General features: G+C 37.9%; 1 protein-coding gene across 1 annotated transcript in view; it reads right to left on the minus strand.

Moving 5' to 3' along the window:
- The window catches only part of TMEM116 (transmembrane protein 116), a 49,889-nt gene that overhangs the window by 23,181 nt on the left and 6,984 nt on the right, over positions 1-19,724 (minus strand). Inside the window, exons 3-4 of the mRNA XM_006894728.1 lie at positions 17,455-17,586; positions 2,622-2,726 (exon numbers count right to left, since the gene is read on the minus strand). Of these exons, the coding sequence (XP_006894790.1) occupies positions 2,622-2,726; positions 17,455-17,586 (237 nt within the window). The remainder of the gene's footprint in view (positions 1-2,621; positions 2,727-17,454; positions 17,587-19,724) is intronic.

A 19,724-nucleotide genomic window follows, 5' to 3' on the forward strand; every position in this document is an offset into this window, starting at 1 on the left:
CAAACTAAAGCTGTTAACAATCTCAATCTCTTCACCGTCTCTGATGATGCTGTCCATCAGCCCAGTGCTGAGACTCTTTGTTTTCTTGATGTTGAGCTTCAATCCATATTCAAAGCTGTAGTCCTTCACCTTCTGTAGCAAGCACTAGCAAGCGCTTCAGGTCCTCCTCAGTTCCAGCAAGCAGGATTCTGTTATCTGCATAACACAGGTTGTTACGAGTCTTCCTCCAATTCTGATGCCACAATCCTCATACAGTCCAGCCTCCTGGATGATCTGTTCTGCATATAGATTAAAAAAAGTATGGAGACAGTACTCATCCCTGGCACACGCCTTTCCCAATTTTGAACCATGCAGTGTTTCCTTGTTCTGTTATCATGACTGCCTCCTGGTCCAAATATAGGTTTTGCATAAGCACAGTTAAGCATTCTGGAATTCCCATTCTTGTCAGAGTCAGCCACAGCTTGTTTTGATCCAGTCCATTTAGACACTCAAAAAGTATTTCTTGAACTTCATCTTGTGCCTGACAGTATGTCACTTGGATTTGCTCTCCAAGTGATCCCTAGGCTCTTCCTCTTTATTAGGAATTTTTTTACTCATTTCCTCATGATGTTATTAAACAAAAATTCTCCTTTATAAAACAAACAATGGCATAAATACTACAGAAACACTGCCAAGCTAAAGTCATGTGGCTCAAATCCACTAGGTACTCCAAGGGAGAAAGACGGGCAGTCTTCTACTATGCAATTCACTGCCTCTGAAAACCTCCTGCAGGGTCTTCTCTGAGTCAATGTGACTCAATGGAACATAACACACACATAAGAAGATTAAAATATATAAAGACATTTAGAAAAATAAAATTCCTAACATCCTAAAAATGTAATCTGAGAATAAAAAAGAATACAAGTGTAATATACAATGGAATATTACTCAGAAAAATAAATTGATCACACACTGATAAATGGACGAAATTCAGAAACATTCTGCTAAATAGAATCAGCTAAAAATGACACATCGTATGTTATTTTCCTTTTATGAAATGCCCAGAAAAGATAAAACTATAGAATGTAAACTGGATTAGTGGTTATTTGACACATAGGGTGGGAAAAGGATTAGCAGTAAATGGGCACAAAGGATCTTAATGGGGTGAAAAAAAATATTTTAAAACTGATAACAATTGCAAAACTCAGTGAATTTACTTTGAGAATATTTGGCTGAATTTACTTTGAGAATATTTGGCATGTGTATATGAAATGAATTAATTATGTGATACATAAAATAAATCCCATCACATTTGTTGTTCTGACCCTCCCACTGGTTTTCCGAGGCAGTAAATCTCATGGACGGAGACTGTCAATCTCTCTTCTGTGAAGTAGCTGATGGATTCAAACTCCATGCCTCTGGGTTGGCCGTGCAAGTCCATACTACTAAGCCATCAGAGCTCCCTAAACCTAACTATACTCAATTAATGTTCTCTTCCTACTTTGTAATGTTCAGTGGTGCCAGAAACTGTCTTTGTGAACCAAAGGAAAGACAGAAACTACTCCCTAGGTTCAGTTTCCTGACTGTCACACATTAACTCTTCTGCTTTTTTTATCTCAATTTTTTAAATTATTAATTTCAATGAAAATTTACAGAGACTTTGGATTTCCATTCATTCATTGTTGCACTTTTCTCCCCTCCCAATCCTCTTCCCCAGTACACTATCCTCTTGGAAAAGTAAAAGAAAAATTCTTTCATTGTTTTACAATCCCTCCACTCAGGTCCACTCCACTATGCAGCCTTCACTCAGGACTCCCGTCATGACAAAAATACCTAATCACATAACCCTTTTAAACAATTTTCTCCCTCGTCTGTTTCAATGCAGTATACATTAATTATGAAACACATCTTTCTCCGTCTCCCCTCAACCCCCATGTCAGTCCTATTTTACAACAGTGGCACCAGGCAGTATTTGTCCTTTTGTGACTGAGATACTTCACTCAGCATAATGTCCTCCAGGGTGACCCATTTTGAATAATATAGCACGAGTTCCTTGTTTTTCAATGCAGTATAGTATTCCATTCTGTGAGTATACCACAGCTTCTCTATCCATTCATTTGTTGATGGGCACTTAGGTTGTTTCCAACTCCTTGCTATTGTGAACAAAGCTGCAATAAACATGGGTGTGCATAACTCTTCTGCTTTTTAAAGCTCATATCTGTGATGCACCCTGACCAAAGGAATAAGGCACAGCAGAAAGAACACTTGTCCTTTCGCAATTTCTGTAGATCACATTTCACGTTAGCAGTCAGAACTCCTTCCATAAATCTCCTTTAAGGTCATTCTCTTTACTTATCACCAAGAAAGGCTTGGCCAGGAACCGTGGATTCCCTTATTAAAGAATGGAACCAAGCATAAATAGGACTTAAATTTTTTTCTATAATTAAACAAATAAATTGGGAGAAGTGGAGGATAGTGACCAGGGCGGGCGGAAAATCAGACCAACAGAATGGAAACTGTGGGAACATGGCTCTTTCTCGTATTAACCTCCATCAACTGACTTCACCGGGGCTAGATGCTTAGATGATACAGATTTGTTTTCAGAATACCATTCTTAACTATCAGCTCTGAATTAAACTCACCAGTGGAGATGTGTTCTGTCCACTCTGGTTGTGTTTCATCCTCAGTTCTGTGTATAGGTACCAGATGTAATTGACCGTGTAGAGAAATGAGGAAATGTAAAATATCTAGGAGAAATAAAGACAATCCATTATCACTGTCCTAAATTGACTTCTTTCAACTTATTCCACTATCTTTCACTATGAGAATTTTACCCCATCTCGTTAAAACATGTTTGCGCTTCCTTGTGATTGACTGTTCAGAGTAAGCAGCCATATTCACCATCTTTCAAACCAAAAGTTAAACTTTAATAAGGATATCATAGGAAATATTTCATATTATTTTTAATTGAAAAATGTTTTTGATTAATTACATTTTATTTGAATAAAGGCTTCTACCTATAGTAATGATAGCTCATGCTGTTTGAACCAACTTTTCCATTAAAAACAAAACAAAAAAAAACAACTAAACATCCAGGCATCTAGAATATGGTCAAGATGGTACCTGGCTGAGGATATTGTCAATAAACATTTCTATTTTTCTTCTTCTTATTTTTAAATTGTGATTTTAATGCAAGTTCTCCCTCTCCCCCATTCTCCTAGTCTACTTCGCAATGCACCTCTTATTCTGGACTCTCGTCATACAAATAATAATGCCTAATCATATATCCCTTTTAAATAGTTCTTGTCTTCATCTCTTACAAAGTAGTGTTCATTATCTATCCCCTCTTTTCCTAGTTTCCTCCCAATCCCCCATGTCACTCCTGTTTTATAACAGTGATGTTATGCAGTACTCTTCCTTTTATGTCTGAGATATTTCACTCAGCAGAAATATTTCTTAAGGGAGCTCTAGTCGTATAGTTGACAGAAAAATACACTAACCCAAAAGCCACCCTGTTCTGGTGGTTTGAGTTCATCAGCAGTTTTTTGGGGAAAAGATCTCATGTGTGATTTAAGCCTCCAGAACTCACAGGATGAGTTGGTCCCAACTCAAAGGCAGTAAGTGAGGGAGAGAAGTTGTTTGTGGTGATGACTATAAAAACAACCAACAAACAAAAAGAACTTAAACATGGTATGTAAAATACTTTTAAAAATCCTTAAAAGTCATAACAACAACAACAATGAATAGGCTGGTGGAGTTTGCTATGTGTTATGCTGCCAACTGAAAGTTTAGTAGTTCAAATCCATCAGCCACTCCATGGGAGCAAGAAGGGCAGTCTCCAACCAGAAAGATTCACAGCTTATAAAACTAATGGCATTACACTCAACTGGACAGCGGAGGGATTTGAATTATGTTTGGTGTTTGGTTTTGATTGTGTTGTAGATGTTTTTGGTAGGGATGAAAGAAGACTTTCCTAAGGAAGAGTAACATTAGCACTGAATTCAAGACTCCTTACTATGAGCGGATTCTCACAGCAATCCTACAGGAGAGAGTAGAGCAACCCTAAAATGTTTTGAAAGTTGAGATCTTCCTTTAAGCACACTGCCACATCTTTCTCCTGCAGGATGCTGATCTTTAGAACAGCCTGCCCTTCCTTCAGCAGTCAAGCACTTCATCTTCAGGAATCCTCTCTCCTATTGTCTGAACCAATCCATAGCTGACGCTCCACTGGGTTTTCAGAGGCAGTAAATCGCACTCGTGGAGATTTCCCATCTTTCTCCTGCAGAAGAATTGGTGGATTCCAACCAACCATTTGTCTTTGGACTGGCAGCACAATTCTCTGCTGACCATGCCACAAGATCTGACAAGAGAATTTTTAAATTTAAGTACAAGTTTTACTGTAAGGTTAAATTGAAGGAAAGCTTTGCGTGCTCATGTGGACTTAAATGTTAATGCAGACAGAAAGGATTTTTTTTTTTTAAGTTCAACAGTGAATTAAGGATAAGTGAGAGAAAATAACCAGAGGTAACACAAGTTGCTGTCATAATTATTAGAAGGCCTGAGGCTTTCATAATGAAGAAAAGAAAAAAACACAACCATCCCAAACCAAATAAGCTATTGTATCTCCTTAGTTGACAAAAGCAATACATTTCTCTACTATTCAACATTCTATATCACTGCCTCGCTATACAACTGAAAACGCAAAAGGTCAGTTGCTTATGGTTTTGTGTAACTTTCCCCTTTCACATATTCCCTTCAAGCTTTTTCTATCATTGCTGATTTTGTGAAAAGCTTTTGTTTCTGATTATTTTATAACACATCAACAAAATGGCATTTACATATTTGATTGACTTATTTAAAATTTTTTTATATTGGTTTGTTTACAAAATTAGTATATATTAAAAAATAGTATATAAAAAATCCTTAAAAGTATCAAATATTTGGTAAACTAGCAAGAAATTAGTAGGACAGTATGTAGAGGAAGGCATTTTTGCTCCCAGCTTTGATGAAATTGGAGGACACTAGAATCTACCTTCCAGCCTTAAACAACTAAAACTGGATAAAGCAGGAAAAACAAATAGTTTTAAAACACTAGACATCAAGCAATAGAAATCTCTGAAAGGAAACACACAGGATGAGTCAAATAAGCACTTCAGTTCACAGGCAGAGAAAGGAAGTACAGGGCAGCATCTGTTAGTTGAAATATGTCAATTGGTATACCATCTATTCCTGGAGCCTTATTTTTTGCCATTTCCTTCAAAGCAGCCTGAACTTCTTCTTTCATCACCATAGGCTCTTGCTCATATATTGTTTCATGAAATTCTTCTGTGTCTGCCAATTCCTTTCGATACAGTGATTCAGTATATTCCTTCCATGTTCTTTTAATACTTCCTGGATCATTTAACATTCTGCTGAAAGCATCCTTGATTATGGCAAGTCAAGGTTTGAATTTGTTCTTCAGTTCCTTGAGTTTAAGAAATGCTGAGCGAGTTCTGCTCTTTTGATTTTCTGACTCCAACTCCTTGCACATTTCAATGTAATATTTTGCTTTGTCATCTGTGCTGCCTTTTGAAATCTTCTATTCAACTCTTTAGTATCTTGACTTCTTCCTTGTGCTTTGGCTTCTCTGCGCTCCAGTGCAATTTTCAGAGTCTCTTCTGACATCCATTTTGGTCTTCACTTAGAGATTAAAAAAAAGTCTGAAGGGAGCTCTAGTGGCCTAGTGGCAAGAAGCTGCACTGCAATCCCAGAGGTACGTAGTTCGAATCCACCAGATGCTCTGCTGGAGAAGGAGAGGCAATCTCCTCCTGTACCAGTCAGATCTAATTTGATGGCACACACACACACACACACACACACAGACACACACACACACCACCAACAACAAAAAAGTCTGGCAGGTCTTTAAAAAGTTGAATATACACAAAAGTTGAATTCATAATTATTATACTATTTAACAATTACAGTACATACAGGTGGATACATGAAAGAATTAAAACCAGGAACTCTGAAAAGTGAGCAAATTCTAGACTAGACATACAAGAAAATATTCAATCTTAAAAAGGAATAAAGTACTGAAGTGTGACATTTGGATGAACGTCAAAAACATACTCCGTGAAAGCAGATAGACACAAAGAATGGCACTCAGAAAACTACAACCTTAATCCATTAACCAGACTGAAATGAATTCTGACTGGAATTATTTGTTCTCAAGCACACTTTGTTTCTCATGTAAATTCCAGATTATATCTTGGCAAATGATTGATTTCTTCTGTTCCAGTTCAGTGATGTGGTAGAAGGCTGCTCCACATATACTGAGCCAATTCTCCCGCCTCTCCTGTTTCTGTAAAACTCTTCACACTATTTGTATCGGGCAGAAACTCAACAACTACAAGTAATATGATAAAAGTATAAATAAAACATAAACAAGAATGTTCTAATCTATACCTCTCACCTACTCCAGCAGAGGAAGAAAAACTTGAAACAAATAAATTAATGTATATTTCAGCATTTTACATTAAAAGAAGCATTTGAAAGACAAGGACTGCTGTGCTGCTGACCCAAAGGCACAAGGCTTGAGTCTCCTAGCTGCTCCACAGGAGAAACATGAGTAGTCTCCTCCCACACAATTTACTGCCTCTGAAAACCTGCTATCGGTCAGTTTCAACTTTACAGCTCATAACGACAACACAACATTCAGAAGGTGGTGTTGATCTGCACTAAAATAGTCACTGAACCAACCAATAGTAAGAAAAAAGCAGGCAATATAATGAAATTTTCATATGGCTAAATTTAGAAGCTTAAGGAATCATCTTTATTCTAAGATTATAGTCTAGCTAGTGTTTTGTTACTGAATTTTATTTCTTTTATGAAATTGTTGCTGCTGTTGTTAGGAGGCACTGAGATGATTCACAGCAACTTTCTGAACTACAGGCTGATCCTGTACACCCTCTCTGTCCTTGATGGGCTCCAGCCCACTGTCACACTGTGTGTCTATCCACCTCCATGAAGGTCTTCCTCTCATTCTCTCAGCTTCCATCTTTTGCAGAATGACATCTTGTTCCAGTAGGTAGGCCCTGCTGACAACATGCCCAAAGTATGTGAAATGAAGTTTTACCATCCTTGCCTCTAAGGAGCATCCTGGTTGCACTTCTGCCCAGACAGACTTGTATGTTCTTCCTTCAATCCACGGGAAATTCAGGACTTTTCTCTAATGCACCAATTCAAAGGCACCAATTCTTCTGTCATTTTTATTCATTGCCCAACTTTCAAATGTGTATGAAGTAATTGAAAATACCAATGGCTTCGCCTCTTTGTTAACATTTACCGTAAGAATGAAGAACATTCTGGGCAACCAGACTGTCGACATTCCAGAAAATATCAACATTCCTCTAAAGGGCTGCACAGTTATCGTGAAAGGCCCGAGGGGAACCCTGTAGATGAACTGCAATCATGTTCACTGAAGGCTCAGTCTTCTTAGAAAGAAAAAGAAGAGACTTCCCACTGAGAAAAGGTAGGGACATAAAAAAGGAACTGGCTATGGCTGGTATGATTACAGTCACCTACAGACCATGATCATGGATGTCACACTGGGCTTCAGTTATGAGATAAGGTTGGTGTATGCTCATTTCCCCACTGATGTCTAATTCAGGAGAGCAAGTCTCTGGTTTTAATTCGAGACTTCTTACGTGAAAAATACATTTGGAGGGTTCAAATGAGGTCAGGTGTTGCTTGTTCAGTATCACAAGCCCAGAAAGACGAGTTAGTTCTTGAAGAAAATGACATTGAACTTGTATCAAACTCAACAGCTTTCAATCAGCAAGCTGTATCAGTTAAAAACAAGGATATCTGAAAATTTTGGGATGGTGTCTATGTGCTTGAAACAAAAAACCATGCAGCAGGCTGAAGAGTAATATCCAGGAGTTTTCCAGCTATGTAAATGAGGTGGACGATACATCTGATTCATTTTTCACGTAACAGAATTCTGTCTTGTTGTATACCATCGAGTCAGAACCAACCCATAGTTGACCCTCAGGCAGGTTTTTAGAGGCAGTAAATTACATAGGAGGAGATTGTCCGTCCATCTCATCCCTCACAGAGCAGCTGGTGGCTTTGAATCATGTGCCTTCAGGATTGTAGCACAGATTCTTGCCACTAATTAGACCAGTACAGATAGCACCAGAATTCTGTCCAGTCATTTGGGGGAAAAAAATAAATATTATAGCTTTACAAAATTACAAAGCAATTATTTTTAAATGTTCTTAATTTTGCAAAATTCAAAGCTGGTAGCACTGTAACATCTTTCACATGTCTTTTTGTTTCATTCCTTTGTAAAATCTTGAAATCTAGGAACAACTTAATTACTTCCCTAGTGTATCGCTTCATTTCACAAGGTTAGAATGACAGACTCCCATAGGAAAACACCACAGCACTTTATTAACAATATTCAAGGTTTCTACTAAAACAAGATTCTTTCATACTACTATTTAAGCTTTTATCCTTTCATTCTGGTTCATCTGAAATTAATAATAACTGCCAGCCATGTTCCAAAAACCTCAGACACCATTTTCAGAGGGACATGGGTATTTTTCAAAGAGATTTTCCTGCTTAAAGAATAGAACTTGAAATCCAGATTCAGAAAATTGGCTCTCGCTCTAATTTACATCAGGGGACCATCTCTTCTTTATTAAGTAAGACAGTCTAGGACTTCGTCCTCTGCTTGTGCAAACAAGGGAATGATGTTCTCTACTCTACCTTTTTCTCAAGAACTGGACAGAAGAGAATTTTGAAAAGGAGATGTACTTTATTGAAATGGATTAGAGTATAAAAGTGAGGGGCATGAATGTGAACATTTTTACATTTCAGTTTTATAACACTCTTTTCTATGTTTTATTTAGAGGATGTTCTGATTTTATCCACTGTGTACATTAGCTTATTTACCACAAAAAAAGCTGAAGGGGAAAAAGTTTCCATTTTAAGGAGTATTTATTTCTTCATGTTCTCTAGCACTCTAGAAAGTATTAAAGTACTAGGATGCTCTGGTAAAACACGGCAGGGGAGTAAAGTTTGGGCTTACTTTTTAATGGAATAATCATTAATTGTTACTTTTACCAAGTACCACATGTTGCTGTTGTTGTTATGTGCCATCGAGTTGCTTGCGACTCATAGTGACCCTATGTACAATATCCCTAAACTCTGCTCTGTCCTGTGCCAATTGCACTGTCTCCGATACATCCATCCTGATTACCCAAGTCACAGAATCAATCCTTTGTATTTCCATACTTGGAAGCGCAGCCTCAGTTGCCCTATTATCTACATGTGTTCTGTTGCATATAGGGGTTTTGGAGGTCTGCTATTTCAGAAGTGGATGGCCAATCCTTCTTCCTAGTTTGTCTTTTTTTTGTTGTTGTTGTTGAGTCAAGTTTTATTTTTTAAAATGTACAGTTGGTTGAACCTGTTCATGCATCTTCTCCAGCAGCTGGGGCATCGCCACCTTTGGTGTTTCCGGTGTAAATCACTTGAGCTCTGTATTTTGAAACCAGCTTGATAAGCCCTTTACTTAGCAGCTCCTGAAGGGCTGCCCTGGCCAGGGAACCCTGAATCTTCAGTCTCTCAGAGACAAGAACTGGGGTTATAAGCTTATAGTTGGGAACTTCTTTACAAAGTCTGTCATATGTGGCTTTGTCAAACAAGACCAGGTTATTGAGCTTGTCCCGAACTTTGCCTTTGGACCACTTCTTCTTCTTGGCCTTGCCCCCAGATTTGTTCACTGGGTCTTTATCCTTCTTGGCCGACTTCCTGGCATCTTTCTTCTTGTTGTTGTCCTTGGGTGGCATTGCGAAGCTTGGAGAGGAGCTACCACAAGTGCAGCCTTGTTAAGATGTCGGATAAAAAGGACCTTCCTAGTCTGTCTTAATCTGAATGTTCAGATTTAGAGAAGTACCAGACAGACCAGTATTTTACAGAAAAGTGAAAGATATATCCCTTATTGTGGAGTTAACCATTCGTATCAGTGTTGTCGCTCTCCTTGGCACAAGTTTAAGTACCACATAGGGAGCTCTAAATATAGCCATGCTGGGCACAACAGAAGATTGGACCCTGCCCAGTCCTGGGCAATCTTCATCAATTCTGTTGTATTTAAACCTATTCTTACAGTCACTATATGTCCAATTTGTTAGGGATCTCCTCTTTTTTGTGATCATCTGCTTTTCGAAACACAATGTCCTTCTCCAGGGACTGGCTTTTATGGTTAAAATGCTCAAACAATGTAAAATGAAGCCTCATTATCCTCACCGCTAATGGGCACTCTTACTACACTGCTTCCCAAACAGGAGTGTTCATTCCTTGGTAGTCCATAACATAGTCAACATTCGTCACCAACAGTAACACGAAAATCCACCAATTCTTTTTCAGTCTTCCATATCCACTAACTTTCACATGTGCAGGAGGTAACTGAAGGCTCAGGGAAGTTTCACGTAAGTTTTTAAAATAATATCTTAGCTCTCTAACACTTTAAAGATGTTCTTGGCAGTTGATTTGCCTATTGCAATTCACAGATTGACTCACTGCTGTTTCCATGACTGTGGATTAGGAATCCAACTAAAGTGAAAGCCTTTGACAACTTCAAACGTTCCTCCATTTACCATTATACCATTTATTAGCTCAATTGCAAGATATCTTTTTCCTTTTATGTTGAAGTATAATCCATACTGAAGACTATAGTCTTAGAGCTTCAAGTCTTTGTTTTCTGCAAAAAACGTTGTGTCATCTGTAAACTGCAGGTTGTTAAGGAGTCTTCCTCCAGTCCTAATGCCACTTTCTTCTTCATATACTTGAGTTTCTTGGATTGTCTGCTCAGCAGACAGAGTGAACAGATACAGTGAATAGCTACAACCCAGACAAACACCGTTCCTGAATTTAAACCATGCATTATTCCCTCGTTCTGCTAACATGTTGCCGCAAATGATGGCAAAATGTGTTTCTAAGCACGGTCGTCAGGTTAAAAGTGTGAGACAATGTGTTTTAAAATATATGCTTCTTGATCTTTGTACAGGTTCTGTATAAGTGTAATTAAGGGTTCTAAACTGCCATTCTTTGTAATGTTAGCCATAATTTATTATTATCTACACAGTCAGTCAATAAAACACAGGTTATTATTTTTCTAGTATTCTGTGCTTTCAACCAAACTAAATCACTATGTAGAATATAGATAGAATATAGAAGATAGATAGTTCCAACTATCAAGTGGGAGAAAAAAGAAAGTGTTTGTAATAGTTCTTACTAAAGGAGAAGGTTAGATCCTAAAGGTCTATTTAAAATATCCTGATAATAGTCTAAAGAGAAATTTATCTGTAGTACCAGATTTAAGGTAATCTTGTGAGTACCTTTAAGTCTAGGAAATTTTGATTCTATGAAACAAACGCCTGGGTGTACTGTCAATAATAATAAATAGTTCAACAGCAACAGGGTAACAAGAAGATTCACACCGGCTCTAGTCTGAAAATGACTATATATGTCTATATGAGGCTGTGGTAAAACTATATGTAAGCTGCACTTGTTACAGTTTCAGTCTTTAGTACTATTTCATTTTATGCTAAAAAAAAACAACCAAAAAAAAAAAAACCCAACACAGTGGCAAGAAAAGTCTTGCTGGGTACATTCTATTTTTACTGTTGAAAGCAGCACTGGACCACACAACATGCACAGTTTGTTACTGACCTAGATCTTCTAACTTCTGGTCTAAGGCACTTCCACCATTCTCTTCTGGTGGCTTATACAGTGGGTGGATATTTTCCTTTCACACAGCCTCTCCTGGGCTTTTGGTAAATGACTGATTTTTCCTGTTCCAGTTCAGTGAAGTGGCATAAAAGGGCACTCCAGCTGTCCTCATTCTCCTCTCTGGCCAGCCGATGGTTTCCTGTATTTAGCCAGCACATAGCGATCACCCTCAAGCCTACTTTGGGAGAAGAAAGCTTTAATGCCTTGACACACTAGCAGAGTTAAGCTATGTTGTAAAAAAACAAACAAAAAAAAAACCAAAAGAAAAAACACAAACCTGTCTTTAGCAACTCTCTCCACACAAAACTAATCAAACTGGCAATAAGCTTGATCCACTGTCAGCACTGAGGAGAAGCAACTATCCTTGGTAGAGCACTTTGTTGTAATTTTTAGTTGCCATCAGGCCGGCTCCAATTCATGCTGACCTCTTCAGACCACAAAATGCCTGCTCCTGCACCATGTGTATCAATGCTGCTATGGAAGAGGCGTCTAGATTTCTAGTATTCTGACAGCTGTTATGGTGGCCTAATGGTTATCTGCCAACACAAGGCAGGTGGTTCAAATCCTATAGCTGCTCCTCTGGAGAAAGGCCATCTTCTCCTGCACAAAGTAAAGCCTCCGAAAACCCACTAGAAGATCAACTATGTGTCGGTTCTTACTGGATGGTAATGCATATTGTGTGTTTTCCTACCCAGTGACTTATCTTCCAACATTACCAAATAATATTCTGTTGAGAGCTATAGAGTTTTTATGAGCTAAGCACTAGAAGTATGTAGGCAGATCCTGCTTCCTAGCCTATCTTAATACGGAGGATCCCGTTGAAACCTGTCTGCTATGGCTTACCCTGTCAGTATTTGACACGCCACTGGCATAATTTCTAACATCACAAACTACTGTCACAATTATGACAAACTGACAGGTTGTGGATACTAAGTTTAATGATCTTAAATCCTCTGCTCAAACAGAAAAACCAAAACTCACAATACTCATACAGCATTTTAATGTTATGTTAGTTGTCAATGAGGAACAAACATACAATTTTTAATTACATATTTTTATTGGTTTGTATATTTTTATTACAAATTTTAATGTAAAAATTACAAATTTTCATTTAATGACATTTATATAAAAATATCTTTTTATTGAATGACTGGTATACATTCATTCAACCATAAAGTTTCTTTAAAAACACTTAGACAAATATCTTATTTAGCACTTTTAAAGTCTCAATAAAAATTATACCAACAATCATGATTTCATTTTACAAGGGAAGCAAAGGGAGAAATATCAACTTCTGTAAGTCATATATAATCTTAACAGCAAAACAAAATCTTCACATTTACCCAAAAGATAGGAAGTCAACAAGGTGCAAGAAAGCTAGATCAATGGGAAAAGGACCAAAGTGGTTTGTGTGCCCTCACGCTGGCTGTGACTCACTGGGATTCTGTGAACAACAGCCCTGACCCCTGCAATATCTGGCACCATCGTCACACTCTCCAACGTGTTCAAGCCCATAGTGGATGGTCACTGTCAAGCCTTCTTGCGGAGGGCCTTTCTCTCTTTCTCTGACCCTCCACCTTTGACAGCACAGAGTCTTTTCCTCTGACCCTTCTTCTTTGCCAGTATGATGTCTTTTCCCACTGGCTAGCTGTTCCTGATAATATGCCTGAAGTGTGTGAGACAGTTTCACCACCCTTAGCTCTGGGAGCAAACTGACTGCACTTCTCCCAGAGCAAAGCTCTTTATTCTGTTGGAAGTCCATGGAATATGCAGTACTCTTTGCCCATACAGTAGTTCAAAGCCATTAATTCCTCTTCGATTTTCCTCACTCATAGTCCAACTTTCAGATGCACAGAAAGCAAATGAACATATCCTGGCTTTCATCAGGTGCACCTTAGTCTTTAAACTGACATCACCGCTCTTTAGCACTCTGGAGATGGCCCTGATAGCAGCTTTGCCCAATGCTGCACAGATTTTGATTTCTTGACTTCTTCTACCATGTTGATTATGGATCCACAGAACATGAAATTGTGACAACTTCAGTATTTTCTCCATCTCTCATGATGTTGCCTATTGGTCCAGTGGTGAAGATTTTGGTCTTCTTGATGTTGAGATGTAACGCACACTGAAGAGTGCAGTCCTTGATCTTCTTCAGTAAGAGCTTTGAGCCTTCTTCCCTCTTTTACAAGCAGGCTAGTGTCATCTGCATAATGCAAGTTACCGATGAGTCTTCCTCCAATCCTGATATTACTCTTCTTCCAAATGATTTGCTCCAACTTCTCAAATGATTTGCTCAGCATACAGATTGAACAGATATGGAGAAATAATACAACCCTTGTGTATACCTTTCCTGATTTTAAACTATGCAACGTTCTCTTATTCTGTTAGGACAACTGCAACTTGTTCTATGTATGAATTTTGCACAATTAAGTGCTCAGGAATTTCCTTTCTTCTCCAAGTTACACATAATTTGTCAAAATCCTAAAAGTTGTTATATAGGGTAGTAAATAAATGGAATGGCTGTGTTCCAATAAAATTTTATTTAAAAAAAATAACTATTGAGGTAGATTTAGCTCGCAAACTGTAACTTGCCAAATCTCTTCTAAATACTCCAATTGGCTGAGTGGGTTTCAAAAAAAAAAAAAAAAAAAAGCAAGACCCTATTACATGTTGCGAACAAGAGGTCTTCTTTTACTATAAAGACATAGTTATGTGCTACTCAAGCAGATATATGCAAACCCATGTTTATTGCTGCATTGTTCACAACAGCAAAGAGATGGAAGCAACCCATGTGCCCAACAACAAATGGATGGATAGAGAAGCTGTGGTATATTCACACAATGGAATACGACGCTGTATTGAAAACAAGGAACTCATGAATATACAAAATGGGTGACCCTGGAGGATGTTAGTCCCTAAAGGACAAATACTGCATAATGCTACTGTTGTAAAACAGTACTGATATTGGGGTTGGGAGGAGCCTAAGAAAAGAGGGGATAAATAATGTATACTGCACTGAAACAGATGAGGGAGAGAACTATTTAAAAGGCATATATGATGAGGTATTATTGTCATGACAAGAGTCTAGAAAAAGAAAAGCATAGTAAAGTAGACTTGTGGCAGGGGGACTGAATAACAAAGAAATAATTTTTTTTCTTTTAAAAGAGAAAAACTAACTTGGGGGGAGGGGTGGGCAGGGAGGAAAATGTGCAACAATGAATGAATGGGGAAAGAAATTAAATGGGAAAAATATCCTGTAAAAAAAAAAAAAAATATATATATATATATATATATTTGTTGCATTTTTTTAAAAAGACACAGTTATGTTGCCATAAATCAGTGACTAAACAAAAAATAGTCCTACAATGAAAAGAAGCAAACTAATAAAAAAAGGAACAAACGAAGCAAACTAATAACAAAAGGAACAAACTACTGCTATGTGGCAATGGGTGGCTCTCAATGCTGAGCAAAAGGAGACCAGATTTTCTTTTATAAAAAATAGATCCTAATGACTTATCATTTATAAGACATTTTAGAGACTGTGAACTAATTTAGAGGACAGAAAGATTCATTATAGGTTGTAGTTTGGGGTGTTGAGATGGTTGAATATAAAATGGCAGGAGAAATGTTTACGGGGTGACAGAAATAAGTCTTTTTACTTTGATTATAGTAATGATTTCATGGAGAAATAACTATCTCAAACTGATTTGTACATACTTAAATGTCATTACTATGCTATATGTGAACAAATTTATAAAAAAATAAAATAATACTAACACTATCACTGTGAAGACAAAGTAAATATTATTAGTGGCTATTTTATAAATTAAGAAAATTAAGACACTGAAGTTCAGAAAAATGAAATATGTGCCTAGAGCAACATAGTTACTGACCCAGGATTCTAGTGTAGATGTTTTACTACAAAAACTATCTGATCCTACAGTTTTTATTTCTTTATCTGAGAAAATAATGCCACCTTAACTTGATTTAATTAATGAGGCTATTAGCAGGTTTGGGCAAAATACATTTCTAAGCATTTTAATTAATGAGATAAATGACATATTAACACAAGGATTTAATAAAATGATATATTACCATTGTCCTCTTAAAGTGAAAGAAATGTCCCCTGTAGTAACAAATTCAAGAGAAATTATGAAGTAATATGTATAGAGCAGATGATCCAAAAGGCTGGGCTCTATGAGGAGAACTGTGGCATCAGGATTGGTGGAAGGTCTATTAACAATCTCCGTTATGCAGATGACACAACCCTGCTTGCTGAAACTGAGGAGGACCTCATGCATTGCTGCGAAGGGTCAAGGACTGCAGCCTTCAGTATGGACTGAGGCTCAATGTCAAGAAGACAAAGATTCTCACCACTGGACCAATTGGCAGCGTCAGGATGGATGACAAAGAGATTGAGATTGTTCACAGCTTCAGTTTGCTCGGCTCCACAGTCAACACTCTTGGCACCAGCAGTCAGGAAATCAAAAAGCGTATCGCGATGAGAAAGTCTGCTGTTAGGGACCTCTCTAGAGTATTCAGGAGCAACAGTGTCTCTCTGGAGACTAAGGTGCGCCTGATACAGGCCATGGTATTTGCAATCGCTTGTTATGCATCAGAGAGTTGGACAATGACTAGGGAGGACAGAAGGAGAGTGGATGCTTTTGAGCTGTGGTGCTGGAGAAGGGTACTGAATGTACCATGGACTGCCAGGAAAACAAACAGATTTATCTTGGAGAGGATTAAACCAAGCTACTCCTTGGAGGCAAGGATTCTGGGGCTTCGTCTGACATACTTTGGACATGTTGCCAGGAGGGACAGGTCCTTAGAGAGGGACATCATGCTTGGGAGGGTTGAGGGACAACGCAGGAGGGGAAGACCCTCTATGAGATGGATTGATTCGGTGACTGGGGTAATCGGGATGGGTGTGTCAGAGGCGGTGTGGTTGGCACAGGATAGAGCAGGGTTTAGGGCTGTTCTGCACAGGGTCGCTATGCGTCGAAAACGACTCGACGGCACATAACAACAACAACAACAGTCACTACTCGACACTGCAAGTCTTAGAAATATAGGGAGAAAAAAAGAAATATAGAAGCATTCTATGCTCATGGTTTCATGTGGGTATTTTAATAAAAATTCAGGAAATCTATATAACCCATATATGATCATATGTAGTATTTTTAAGATCCAATGTTAATCCTACTCCTATAATGAAAAGCCATGCAGTCACTTAAAATGTTGTAGAAGAATGCATTATTACGAGATGTAGTTACAAAATGCTAAGTAATAAAAACAGAGGACAGAAAATAACTTTTGTTTTCAAAATATGTATAGAGAAAAAGATTGGAAGAGTATATAATATACACAAAATATTAAAGAGTGGTTATCTCTGGGTAGTTTAAATCTGGGTAATTAAATCTGGGAGTGATTATATCTGAGTAGTTATTTATCTCTTTGCTTCTCTGAATTTCCCCAATGTCAGATCATAAACAAGTCATATTTTTAATATAGTAAAAATGATAAAAGCCACTGCTTCAAAATATAACCATCAACAATTGGGCCCCCACTCCCAGGATAGACTGTCTTTGAGACAGTCTATTGACTCAACAGTTTGAGTCTATTGATCTCAACAGTTTGTTGAGATCCAAGTATGCCTGAAAGGCAAGATGCAGAGACAATCAATATAGTATCACTCACCTGCCCAACTGCTTGCAGGTTATAGCAGATGATGTCCTTATTGGCAGCTGAAGTTCCATAGAGAAGTGCCTCAATGAGCCAGCATATTCCCAGGAGCAGGTCAGAGAAGCTCAGATAGAAGAGTGGCCTTATCTGCCAAAGGAACAAACGCCACATTTCATACAACAGCCAGGAAAACATAATGATCAATACCTTTGTGCTTTACCTTCCTAGCACAGAATGAACATCATTTGGGCCAGGCTTTCGCCATTGGTTAAAAAGGAGAATACAAAGTATGAAAAAGTCTATCATCACACTATACTACTTGTTTTAGGATCAGAGTATTCATGGATGAATTATTATTTCCTCAGTTATAAGATCAGGGAAAGAATGGACATATGAAGAACAACTGTGTGGTTGAAAGCAAACAATGTTCTATCTAGCTGCACAGTTAACATCTTCTGAAGATCTCAACTCACTGCCACTAAGTAAGAAGTGACCATAGCTGATCTTCCATTGGGTTTCCAAGGCTGTTAATCACACTCTTTCTCTATCTAAAGATAGGAAGCAATTTTAACTGCTGAAGATGACTGAGGATTTATGAAAAACAAAAAATAGGCTTTGATGTCCATGAATTATCTGGATGGGGAAGATTATCCACATGAATTGTGTACACTGCCTTTTAACTGATAAATACTTTGGTGGACATTTTTCTCTTTCGATTTCCAGATCCTTCTCTGGGCTCCCTACTAATCTAGCGAAAAATATTTCAAATCGTTCTATGAAAAAAATGACAGAATGCTTATTGAAAGACATTAAAGGTGAAACAATGTGAAAAAATACATAATGTTATGGATTTTAAGACTCAATGTTATACAAATATCAGTTCTCAATTGAATCTCAATATTTTCTTGTAGAACTTGGCAAAGTGACTTTGAAGTTGATATTGTTGTTATTGTCAAGTGCTGTTGAGTCATAGGTGACTCATAGTGACCCTATGAATGAAAAGTCCTGGACACCTGTATAACTTTTGTCCTTTCTCCAGGTTTATAGGGTTTCCAGACGCAAGCTATTATGGAAGTGGATGCCACTCCTGCTTCCAATGAAGCTGATATAGAAATATAAAGTAGTAAGAAAGGCAAAACGCTCTAAAGGAAGAGGATTTAGCTTACCACATATCCAGAATTAATACAGAACTACAGAAAATAAGATATGAGATAATGACACAGGAATGATCAAAATAAAAAGGTAAACCGAACAAAAATGGAGGCCAAAGTAAGCCTATACATATGGACAGACTTTTAACATATGATAAACTACTTAGCTGTTAATGATTCTAACTCATGACCTCAAAGTAATCAAGAAAAGGTAAAGTAAAGCTACCAAGAGAAAGAACGTTTCCAAGCAGCACTGCACTGGCGAGGGTTCTGTCAGAGCAGGTGCCAGCCCTTTCTTCCAAGGTGTCCCATGGCGGGACAAACAGCTTTGTTACTAGCCAAGTGCCTAACTTTCTGTTTCACACAGGGACTCCCTTGACAGAAGATATAGATGGCTTTTAGATCAATAGAGAAAGGGCAGACTTTTAAAATGATGATGCTAGGAAAATCATGCGTTAGTGATCTTACTATGTTCCAGTACCAGACCTGACCAAGAGCTGCCTCTCTAGAGGGTTTTCAGAGGCTGTAAACCACGTGGCAGGAAACTGGCTATTTCCTTCCTGTGGAGACGCTTGAATCTCCATAACTCGAGGCCACCACGTGGAAGAATAATTAAACTGGTCCCCTAATTTAGACTCCACAGTATGCCAAAAATCAGTTCCGGGTAGATTAAATACCTACATGTGAAAGAAAGGTAAAATGTATATAAAGTTTTCATAAGACAACATGGGAGAAATCTAGTTAAGGAAAGTTTTCTTATTAAAAAACACATGAAAAGCTCTAGAAGAAATAACTTAAAAACTTAGCTACATGAAAATGAAAAATCTCTTTACATCACAAGCATAAATAAAAGGGCAAGTCACACAGTAGGAGAAGATATTTGCAGCAAATCTGTTAAAGTGTCATTATCTAAATTATAATTTTTTGTTTAAAACGAAGAAAAAAACAAAACTTCTTACAAAGCAGTAAGAGCAATAGGCAATAGTAAGAGCACTAGCACAGAAAAATGGGCCTAGGGGAGCTCTGGTGGCCTAGTGGTAAGGAGCTGCAACTACAATCCCAGAGGTGCCCGGTTCGAATCCACCAGATGCTCTGCCGGGGAAGGAGGGACAATCTCCTCCTGTACCAGTCAGA

This window comes from Elephantulus edwardii, unplaced genomic scaffold (genome assembly GCF_000299155.1).
Source record: "Elephantulus edwardii isolate Elephantulus edwardi_28Jun2011 unplaced genomic scaffold, EleEdw1.0 scaffold00148, whole genome shotgun sequence".
NCBI lineage: Eukaryota > Metazoa > Chordata > Mammalia > Macroscelidea > Macroscelididae > Elephantulus > Elephantulus edwardii.